Genomic DNA, 12142 nt, shown 5'->3' on the forward strand with positions numbered 1-12142 from the left:
AGGTGGGAAGCTCCTTTGTGAAATCTGAAAATGTGACGTTTGAGTGGAGTTGAGGAAGATTGCTGTTACACAGCAAGATGAAGAGAGTAACTTTGTGCTGAGCATGCGTAGCAGGAGTAGGAGCCACCGGAGGGCGTGATTTCACCACCACTAGCTGGCAAAAGCCAGCTAATTGGTAATGTTTACATTAACCAAGGGGCACTGTTGGATGTTACAATGTCATGCCAAAGAGACTAAGTGAGGGTTAAGCAAAAAGCTTGTGGTAGCACCTTGTAATTGTCTGGATCTTAGCAGCCAATCTTTTATCAAATAGACATAACCCTCTCCAACTGAACAAAAAAAAAAAGATAAAACCCAAGAACGGTAAGAAATCCCCATACTGAAAGGGGGTAAGTTATTTAAAAAGTAGCTACTGCTTGAAAGAAAATAACTTTTCTGTGTTAGCACTCTGTATGCTACCTTTTCTTCCTGTAATATAAACAAAGCCTAAGCAAGTCTTACCAAACTTTGTACAGCAAATAGGCTTATACAATTGACTAAGTTTTCAGTGGAGGAGGACGCTGTTTCAAGAGGTGCTTATAAAACAGGCATGTTTTATAAACAATGCCCATAGCATAGCAGGCTTATAAAATCTCTTAAGGAAGCAAGTTTGTAAGAGGCAAGGACTGTAAAACAAAGTAATTTGTAAGTTGTATTTTAAGAGTGTGTTTAGAGTACCATTAATACAATGAAAATACAGCAAAGTACAGAATGTTAGTACTCACAAAAATCGAGTGAATACAAAACCTATTAGGAAACACTGTTTTTAGTCGAGGGACCTTCTGTATCAAATATAAATATGTATTCTTCCTCATTTGAACAGAAAACGACTTGCTGTACTGCAAACATTTTTTTTTTCTGAAAAGAATGAGAAAGTCAGCCTTGTGACAAGCCAAATATAATTTACTTATTACTTTGCAACTACAATAAAATGTTCAGAAACTATACAAAGACTTTAGACAGTAAACATGTATTTAATAAAACTGCAGTTCAGTTACACTGGATCCTTGAAGAAGGAGTTCCCAGTAGAACTTCATTAAGCTGCTTGTAGCACAGAGCAGTTTCCAGTTTGACATACACATTTGCAACGTTCATACTCATTTGGTCCACCACTGAACTCTTCTTCCCTTTCATCTTGCAAATGTGTATGCTTTTGCTTGCCTTTTCAGCAAGCATTTACCTAGAAGATTAAATAATTACAGTGCATTAAGAGACAATAAGGCCTTTCTCTGTGAGATAAAATTATGTAAGTAACACATTTAAAATAAAATTTGTTTTAATTTAGCTAAATGAGACATGCTGAAGGCTTGCAAACTTCTTTTCCTGAGCAGATTACCCAAAATCCTACAGCCTTTGCTGGCCTCATGTCAGACCAGGGGGAGCAGGGAAAAAAAGGCATCCAAATGAAAAAAAAAACAACAAACAAAACCAAAAACTTGCCCTTTTTCCAGGGAACAGAAATAGTGGTGTATGTGCTTTATGGAATACAAGCTTTTTCCTACAAGATTTACAGGTACTACACACCTGCATGTGTGTTCTTTTTTTTTTCCTTATGGTTCATTATGGTAACAATGGGGAGTGATTAATGAAAAACTACTGTTTACTAAAGTCTCAAAGTAAACGAAACCATATGTTAGATGAAACTCTCACCAGCCAAACTAGTTAATAAAACAGAATTAAAGTTTAGGCAGCTGTAAGAAATTTAAAGTCAAAGGCATTTTAAATAGTTTTTTTGCCTCCCGTTTTAAGCAATTCTGATTTTTATGCCATACTAGAATTGAAGATTTGCACAGCTATATAACAGGAAAAAAGATTTTTGCTAGTAGTCTTTTAACAACTTTATTAATTTTCCTTCTTTACTATTGCTAAGTATGTACTTTAAACAACAATCCTCACGTGTCACATGATAATTATGGGAAATGCAAATAAAGTTTTAGTCACTACTGATCTGGACAGGACTTTAAGTTAGCAGCCAAAAGAGATGAAAAGTTTTAAGTATATATTTTTTTAATCAGCTGTGTTCAAAAATCTGTGCTATGCTTTGTATATCAACTTCTATGCAATTAAAAGTAGAAGCTCACCATTTCTTAGCCAAAACCTTTTAACATCTTTTTCTTCCGCACTGTAACTGAAAGTATCTTAACCACTTTGGTTCTCTTCCTATTTTGGTAACTTTTGCAAAAGGAAGACAAAATGCTCCACTCTACCTTAAGCTTCAATTATCATTGTTATTAAAAAAAAAAAAAAAAAAAAGAAAAAGTTCAAAGCAGGATAGAGCAGCTTTGGAATTACCTTCCTCATCCACCTCCAGCCATTGGTGGTGGACTGGGGCCTCCACCCCAGTGATTTATTCGCCCCATCCTTCGGCGAGGGTTTGCTGGAGGCCTGACAAGAGAGCAAGGAGCACATCACCTATTCAATCGGCATTGGATTGTTAAACTTGAAAGATCATAACACTGTCTCTAAATGATAGTAATTAGGAAGTTAGATCTGCTGGAAAAGTTGTTTGGGTTTCATATGAAAAGCTGAAAAAAACCCAACAACCAAACCTCAGCCCCACTTTCACAAAAATTCTGTATTGCAAAACTGTTGTAATTACTCCTGTCTCAAAAGAGAAAGCTATGGGTAACGGGGTTTTATACAGTCCTAAAAAAACAGTTGTGCAAACCATTAAGAACAAAGAAAGACAGTAACTACAGTGTTTACAGAAATTATATCTAACAAAGTGGTTTGCTTTATCTCTACGTAATCTAATACACTAAATGACTGATTTAATGTAAATCAAATGCTGAGTATAGGCAAGTGTAACAAAAGAATTTAAAGAAAGATCCATATTGTCTATTAGGCAGGTTTGGAATATTGTTTCAGGGAGTGTTAGACCATAGTGTTATTACAGCTACGCAAGGCATCGTATTGTTATCAATGAGTTTCAGACAAAATACCGCAGATAAACAACATTTTAGTCTTCTAACATGATCTGATTCAATGCAAATCACAACTGCCATCCAAATACTTTATGGCATTTTGCAAAGATAGAAAAAACACCCAGAAGTAGTAGGAATATGAAAAAATACCCTCTCCCATCATTGTATCCTGAATAGGAGGAAGATGTGTAGCCTCTTCTTCTCAAATCTGGGTGAATTATGCTCTGGAAGCTAAAAAATAAATCAGGAGTTAGGTGAATTGATTGTTAGGTATAATATTCTGAGTTTATAGACTGCAAGATAAGAAATGGCCTGAAAAACAGTAAGTAGTGTTCAGGAATGAACAGTGTATCTTTTCAAAGTTACTGTTATTTAATAGATCTTGGCAATTTTTCTCCTACATAGTATAAGAAAATCTGAAGTAATTCCAAATTACAGTAAGGCTCAAACTACAAAATCAGGTCTTTTTTCCTGGTAAATATAGTGCAAGAAATGTATGAAGTATAAATCTGTCACTGATATAGTGAAGTTGAATAATGTTGACTACATCAAAATAATTTTTTGTTTCTTAACCAGCTTCAATCTGAGGCCATAAATTTACGGTTACCACTGGGTGATTATTTTTACATAGCAAGAATCTATTGTCACCAGTAGAAATTCTGCAAATAACATCTTAATTATTTGCTCAGCTAATAGAAACTAGCTGTTTAACAGAAGTATATGCTGCTTCTTTTTGCAGTACTAAAATGGGAGAAACTTATAATAAGAAAACTCATTTGAGATGCCAGTAAGTTTGTGTCACTTTTCACACACTTCTCTATTAAATATATTATAGTGTTTAATAACCAAAGCCACGGTCATAGTAAAGCATTCACATATGTTTTGGGGACAGTAGATATGTAATAGTAAAGAGTAAATCTAACATTGTAATTGTTGTGCTACTGATAGCACTGAGTAGCTCCTATGATAAATGTAAAATAAAGCTCATCAAAAGAATTAATTTCTACTTACAAGAGAACCACAAAATCTGCTATTGACCAGAAGAAATCTGTGATAACTGACAAACGCCAAGGAGCCCGACTCCGGCTGTCCAACACTTGTCCTGTAATGGATCAAGATGCAAACCATCCAGTGATGTTCAGTATGTGACACTGCACATTATATCACACAAAAATGTATCTGCTGACTCTAGAATTTGCAAACAGGATGGAGAAAACTGCGCTTCATGGGCAAGGGCAGTAGGTGCCATTCCCTACGGGATGTTGTGCGAGTACTCGAAACAATCGCATCACCCCCAGCCAGACGACACTGTGTCCACGTCACCTAAAAACCCACCAGGGCGGTCTCCGCTTCCCGACATGCGGTTAAGCGGCTCCGCTCCCGATGTTCGCAGAACACGCTGCGGCTTTTTCCAAGTCCTTAAAACCCGCCCGGCAGCGGCGACGCTCCGACCCGGCCCGCGGGGCTGACGTGACAGTGACAGTGACAGCGGCGGCGCGCGATGCGCGCAGCTCGCTCGGGGCGGCGCGGAGGCTCCGCTCTGCTCGGCGCATTCCCCACAACCCCCCGGCCGCCCCCGCTCGTTGCCCGGCCGCCGGCCCGTTCCCCGCCGCCTCTCACCGTTGGAGATGTACACCATGGCGGCGACGGCGCGCTGCCCCGTCACCTGCCCACCGCCTCGCCCCGCTGCGCGTGCGCGGGAGGGAGGTGCATGCGCAGACGGGCCGGCCGGTGGCAGCGCCGTGTCGCCGGGCCAGTGGGCAGAAGGGACAGCCGCTGCCGTGACGCCGGGGCGGTGCTTGTGTTTGTTTTCCTGCTCCCGTTGCCATAGCAATCGTGGCGGTGTGCAGCCACGCTTAACGAGGCGTTCCTCTCAGCAGCCCCGGCCTGGGACGGGCGGCGTTCAGGTGCAGCGTCTCCTCCCTCAGAGCGGGCGGTTCTGGTTCACTCCCAAATGTGTTTATTTCTGTCGTTCCCCCGCCATGTAACGCTGTATAACGGTGTATAACGCTGTGTCGGAGCTTTTGTGCCGTCCCTGGTAGCGCATGGTTTTGCCAACAGTAATAGGGAACAAAAACTCTAGTCAGTAGTATGCCAGGGTAGCTTTCATAAAAATTCCATATTCTTAGTAGTGTTCCATAGATAACTGCTGCTGGTTTTTCTCTAAAACTGGCTCTTTTGTCCCTTACCTCTGCCTCGGTTTTCCCAAGGTGTTGGAAGAAAGCCTCATCCATCCTTGTGGTTTTCTCCAATGGAACGTTAAAAGTGATATCTCACTGTAGTAATGTTAGAAATACGACCCAATGTAGATATTTATTTAAAACTTCTCCAAAGGAAACTTTTATTCCTTTATGTAATGATAGGTATGTAGCTACGTATATTCCCCGTTGTAGATGGGAATGCTCAGCTCAAAGTGGAGCATTTGTTTTAATTTATTTTTGTTTCTATAAAAACTTTGCCCCACAAATAGTGGCTAGTATTTTTTATGGAGAATCCATGCATGTAAAGTTGGAGTTAACTATAGCTATATAGGCAAATTTAATATAATGCCTTCTCTTTTTTTTTTTTTTTCTTTTTTTTTTCCAAAACTAAACTAGTAGAGAAGGGATGTGTAATTCTGCTGGGAAGCAGCAGTAACAAAAATGAATATAAAAGCATTTTAATACTGTCTTTGCAAAACCTGTCTTTTCCTAGTAACAATGAGATAAAATATTTTGCTAAATCTCTTAACACAAGAGTGTTTGAAGTTAAAATTGTAACGTAATATGTCTCTGACAATGTAGTTGTACCATACTAAAGAAAATGTTTGTAACTGACAAGTGTTTGTAAATGTTCAATGTTTCAGAAATAAACAACTGAAAACAATTGTTAAAGATATGTATCTGTAACAAGGTATTTAAAGTAAATATTTATAATTAATATAAGAGCTAGGTCTTCTACCACTCAATAAACAGGCAAATACAAATGTGTTTAGAAAACAGTGGGTGCTACACAGTGCATAATGGGCATAAATGCGGGCAGTATGTTAAAATTATTCAGGGACAACATCTATCTGTTTTCTTAATTAGGTATGCTTATGATGATTTTCTCAAACAACAGTCAAGTGTAGCCAAATCAGTTTCAGTTTACAGGTTGCAAAATAAAGCCTGCATCAGTATAGAAGAGATTCAGCCAGTAAGTCATTTGAACATTGTTTTTAGATTCCCAGTGAAACCAGGTCAATGGAACAATAAACTGAAAGAAAGATGTATTGGTGTGCTTTTAATTTATGGAATGCATAGCAGATCTGATACTGTGTGTTAGGTGATACATAAGTGCTGAGTTTATATGGAAAGTGGAAACAGGTAAAACAAATTTTCAAATAATAGGAAAATAACTACTTAAGGAAAGGAGATGACAAATGTATGCCTTTTTATCAGTATGCTAACATGCAAATGATATAGTCCTGTTTTTAGATGATTTTCATAAACATACTTTGTTTTCTTTCTACTAGGCTTTGAGACAAAACAGCAAATTATCTTCTGTTTAAAGAGCTATTGCAGAAGTTGTAGATACAACATTTACCAGGAAGAAAACAAAAAGAGGAAGGATGGCAATGGGAAGATAATGCCGCTAAGTAGAGATAAAGGAGACATTGTAAATTTCGTGATGTATTGAAAACACAAAGAAACTGACTCTTGCTTGTATAAAACCAAACATCACAGTCCAAACTTTTTGCTGTACTTTAGACAGAAACATAACCATGAATCTGAATATGAACACTGAACTTATGCTCTGTATGTAGTTGATGTCCTGCATGAAATAATGTTATAAGAGTTTGAACAATTCATTCCCTTTTAATGTACTGTCTTTCAGAGGGAATGTGTTAATCATGCAAAAAGGAACAATGTGTTTTTTGTTTTCCAAATGACAAAAAAACCTCCAAGCCCCAACAACGAAGATGATGATTAGTGAGTTTTTCCGTTATTGTTTTTTTTTTTTAAGGAAAATCATACGTGAGATAGTCTTGGTTTATTTAATAATGAATTAATACGCAGTGTTGTCTCAGTGTCCCAAAATTATACAATTATTATGCAAAATTTCTCTGTGAGATGTATTTTTGGTAAATGAAGTTAAACTGGTAGTACTAGCATGGGGGGTATTCCTAACAGTTTCATTTTATTTTTCTAAGCAAGCATGTCCAGGTGCTTAACAGTGGCAAAATAACCAACCATTGCATAAAATGATGCATGAAGATTTTAGTATTGATAACTTATTTTTTTTAAGTACTTCTACATGCATTACTTATTTCTTTCCATATTTAAGTTTTAGATATGAAAATGTGAGATTTAAAAGGTGTAGTTAACAGTTATCAAGCATGTTATCCTTTGGCCTGTCTCTTGGTCAGGAATGGAGTAGACAAGGGGAATAGGAATCCAGTTATTCACATGCATTTGCAGTTGTCATGGTTCAACCCCAGCCAGTAACTAAGCACCACACAGCCTCTAGTTCACTCCCCGCCAGTGGGATGGGAGTGAGAATCGGAAGAGTAAAAGTGAGAAAACTCGTGGGTTGAGATAAAGACAGTTTTATAGGTAAAGCAGAAACTTTGCACACAAACAAAGCAAAACAAGGAATTAATTAATGGCTTCCCATGGGCAGGTGGGTGTTCAGCCATCTCCAGGAAAGCCGGGCTCCACCACGCACAACAGTTACTTGGGAAGACAAACACCATGACTCTGAACATCCCCCCTCTTCCTTCTTCTTCCCCTAAAACATATACTGAGCTTGTGCCCCTCACACCTTCTTGTGCACCTGGACAGCATCAGAAGCTGAAAAATCCTTGACTACGTAGCAACAACTAAAACATCAGTGTATTTCAAGACTATTTTCATTCTAAATCCAAACCACAGCACTGTACCAGCTACGAGGAAGAAAATTAACTTTATCCAAATGGAAACCGGGACAGCAGTTTATGGTACAGTTGGGACAGCAAGTGTGAATATAAGCTCTGGTAGGAGCTAATTTCTGGTAACACCACAGCCCTGGCATCCCTCTCTGAGCAGCTGCTCCTTCACAAAGGGCAGGGTGAGCATCTCTAGCTGTTGCTAATTGGAATCCCTCAGTGACCTGCACCTTTGGTTTCAGTCTGCATGCCTGATGCTGGGAAGTTCAGAGGATGACAGCAGCTCTGCACCTGTGCTTAATGAAAACCAGTAGAAGAAGGTGTTTTGAAAGTCAGCAACAGAAATACAAAGCAGCTGTGTTGCCCTTCTGAAGGTGAGAACCATGAGGTATGGAGCTGGGCAGTTACTGGTGCACAAGAGCTAAAAGTTAATATAGATGCTATTTGGAAACTGGGGAGATGCAATCATTTGATGGTAGGCAAAGTAAATGCCTGTACGATGCCATGAAGAGTAGTGTAGACCATATGTAAGTACTCTAAGTAATTGAAAATGAGCAATAACAAATGGGATTTTCAGCTTTTTAATGCAATCTGAGCTCTCAATGGTATAGCTTCTGTTTTTAGGTGGTTTGTTTTTTTGAACTCTATTCCAAATGTAGATTTGTAGTTTGATTCCTTGTAAATTGTGTATTTGCAGATCATAACCTAAGTACTGGTGTCTGAGCAACATATTACTGTGCTTTAGTAATTTTTTCTATTTTTTACTCAAAAGTAGCAAAACCATGGGTTTTATATATTAAGAGATAACCTTTTAGTTGTGGTGCAAGAGAATTAGAAAATTGTGTGCATAGAGAAGTGGTGAAACCACATGAACAGCACTTGTACTTTCTAAAATTCATGCTGTGTTTTTAATATGATTGTAAACTTTTCAAGAGAAAATAATTTTGAGTTAAAAGCTAAAAGAGGGAAACTTGACCCTGCCATGAAGAGGATTTGCAAACTATTGACTGTATTTGAAGAGTAGAAATAGAAGAGCCTTTGCCTTTTTTTTTTTTCCCAACCTGTAGTTTTTTCACATAGTGATTATCATGTTGCACCATCACATAATTTAAATGGAAACATTCCAACCTTAATTTGGACTTGAATTATTCATAGAAGAGCTGATTGTCATGTAGTATTTGTTTTATGCACACACAATTAATACTGTATGTATTAGAGCAAGATATCTTCTAAACTCCAGATTACAAATGTAGAATGTTCATTGCAACATAAACATAAGATTCAGAGTGTATTTCACAGTAGTCTATTTTTAACAGCTTTTATAAGAAAAATAAAAATTTGCTGTTTGTGGAACTAAGTTATGTTGATTTAATGTCAGAATTTTAAACAGATCTTACCTGTTTAAGTAAGCTTCAGTTCTGAGTAATTGCTTGAAGACCTATTTTTTTTTATTTTCTTTGGTGCCCCAGACAAAGATATACTTGGGTACTGTGGGGTTTCAGTTAAAGGTATCTCGTGCAGATTTCAAGTGGAAGATACATTTTGCAAAATCAGCAGCTGTGATCACAGCATAAAATCAGGTCAAGAAAATAAGCACATAATACTGTGAACTATTTTTCCTCCTAAATGGAACAGGAACTAGATGCTCTAGGAACAGAATTTGTCTGCTAATTGTTTTGTTTGTGTGTGTTTGTGTTTTTTAAATAACATTTGTTGATATGTGAATAACAAACATGCAAGATGACTACAACAACTACAGTTAACAGTTTGAAACAAATATATGGAGGAATGCCAAAGGACTGTCTTGTGCTTTTTTTATTTGTTTAGGTAACAGCATATCCTTATATACAGAAAGCCATAACTGCCTGTAAATGTTACATATTCTTCTTAATAACAAAGGCTTCAGCCCTCAGTAGAATGGAATTGTTGGTCTTCAAAAGTTGCATGAAAGTCTAGAAAGAAACTTCCACACTCCTTCAGGCAAGGTGAATAGTGTGCTAAATTATCTGTTCAGGCAGAAAAGAAGCATGTTCAGTAATTGGTGAAACTACCTGACTAGAGAGAAGAAATACCTGTGTCATCCACGGTTATTGAGTGGTGCTGATACTTTGAATATCCATCAGGTGGCAGCGTAAGTGTGAAATAACACTGCCTGCTTTGTTTAATTATACTGGAAAGTTCCTAGCAAGTTAGTCACAACCTGTTTGGATTCGCCTTTGCGCAAAAATCCCCAGTCCAGTGCCACCAGACACTTATGTTATACACGAGTGGCAAATTCTTGCTGGATTAAGGATCAGTTTTGAATACACAAATGTAAACCGTTTTGGGAATTTATTAGAAATCTTGTATTCGTGGGGTTTTGGGTAAAGTTGGAGAAATGCTGGTATGTTTACATATTATGATTATTATTTCTCCTGGATATGCATGAGTTGCATCTATACTGATGACTGAGTGAGCAGAAATGTTTTTTCTTGATGCATATTTGCTTTACTGTGTGTTTGGAGTTTTGTATCTGTGCTTGGAGTCTTGCAGTAGGCACTTGAGCCTACTGCTGTTGTGCTCAGTGGATTCTCTCCTGCTGACCCAGGGCTGAGGTTGCGCAGCAGCCGGTGCACTCCTGCGGCGTGGCCACAGTGTTAGTAGCTCTCTGTTCATATGCTGTGTGCACTGAGGACTGGCAGCTGGCATGGACTTCACTGCTGGTGAAGATGTAATGTGGATATGCGGTCCTGGAATCACACCAGATTTCAGCACTTGAAAACTTGTTTTTTCCCTCTTTGCAGCATAACAGCCAGCAATGTGGATTTGTCAATTGAAATTTTATAGGACAAGATTAACGTGAATTTTGAGAATGTCCATTACTGCATTAGAAATGGCAATGCGAGTAAGGTGACAAATGAAACAAGGCTCTGTTGCTAGAGGCATCTCTGACACTTGATCTACAGCTTTAGCTGTTGAACTTTCGTTAACTGTTTCAGACTTCAGAGCCAAGATAAAAATAGCAGTTAAGGTACTTGTCAGAAGCAGGTGGATGAAGACAATTCCATAATATGCTTGGTGAATAAAACAGTGATGTGATAATTGACACATTGTTCTGAAGAGCTCTTATGGTTGTGTTGGGATATTAATATCAGTTTTTGTCTTCTGGAAAGTTATTTTACTTATGACTTTAATGGAATATGTTAACACAATCGAAAAACCTTTAAATGGGTGCAAGGAGTGCAGGTATTTAAAAAGCATGTAGTTACGATTTTTTAGAGGGTGTTAGGGAAAATGTGGATGCTGTGAAGCTTGGAATGAGTGCTGGCATGATGGTTCTTTAGAAATTTTAAAAGCATATGGCATTGAGGTTGCAGCATTCTTACTCCATTATTATTGCTCCTGATTTTGGTGTCTATATGCAACATTACCATTCTTGGTTTTACTGAACCTAAAAGGGAGCCTACAGCAGAGCTAGCCCCCAGTGAGAAATAATTGCATATGAATTTATTAAATATTTTTGCCCATCTCCATCAGACTAGGTGACAAAACCATGCTTTCAGTTCTCCACATTCATATTGTCATGACCTAAAAAATATTCCACTTCTGCCTGGCCTAAATATGTAGGTTTTTATCTCGGAAGGAAAGAATTCAGGACATTGAGAAGAATCCCCAGTAATGTCTTTATGCTGACAATTAATTGCAATTGAATTGTCATGTGTTTCATGCTCAAGGAAGGAAAAAAAATAGCCTGTAAAGTGCTAATTTCATTCACCAATAACTATGGTAAAAATTAAGATTCTTCAGTAATCCAGTCTGCATGAAGCTGAGCTTCAATGCTATAGAAAAAGAAAGCAAGTCAGACTGGGTAATGAAACCAGATATGTAGTAGTACCTGAGTATCCGAAAAGATAAATAGTAAGAGGCTTGAAATATATAAAAATGTCAATGGATTAAGCAGCACAAATGTTTTGCATTTTCCTTGATAACAAAAACATTTGATGTCCATGAAAATTAGTGGGTGATAACAAGTATCAGGAAGCTCTTCATGCTGTCTTGACAGAAATGCATTTATACAGGAGGAGAGATCGTACTTCAAACAAAAAAACTCACCCAAACCTTCATTATAAGACTATTTTTCTTTAAAAAGGCTTTGGAAATCAAGCATTTTAGATTTTTGTGGTTTTATAGTAGGATTTGCACATTCTAGGCTACTGTCGAAACTAAATTTCTTTAGGAAGAATTAGAGGTAAGTTTAAAGAGAGACATTTTTTTTCCTTAGCTATTGGATTCCTTCATTCTTGTTGCCCTGGAA

At 37.8% G+C, this 12142-nt stretch overlaps 1 protein-coding gene across 1 annotated transcript; it reads right to left on the bottom strand.

Moving 5' to 3' along the window:
* Positions 1-897: 897 nt before the first annotated feature.
* On the bottom strand, positions 898-4676 carry SELENOK (selenoprotein K; the record flags this gene model as incomplete). The annotated part of the gene is given in 6 exon segments (XM_080350421.1): positions 898-1219; positions 2332-2424; positions 3114-3194; positions 3975-4065; positions 4584-4649; positions 4652-4676. Coding segments are annotated over 5 exon segments (351 nt in total). The 3' UTR covers positions 898-1219; positions 2332-2336.
* Positions 4677-12142: the final 7466 nt, after the last annotated feature.

The sequence above is a fragment of the Nesoenas mayeri genome (assembly GCF_963082525.1).
Source record: "Nesoenas mayeri genome assembly, chromosome: 10".
NCBI classification, from domain to species: domain Eukaryota; kingdom Metazoa; phylum Chordata; class Aves; order Columbiformes; family Columbidae; genus Nesoenas; species Nesoenas mayeri.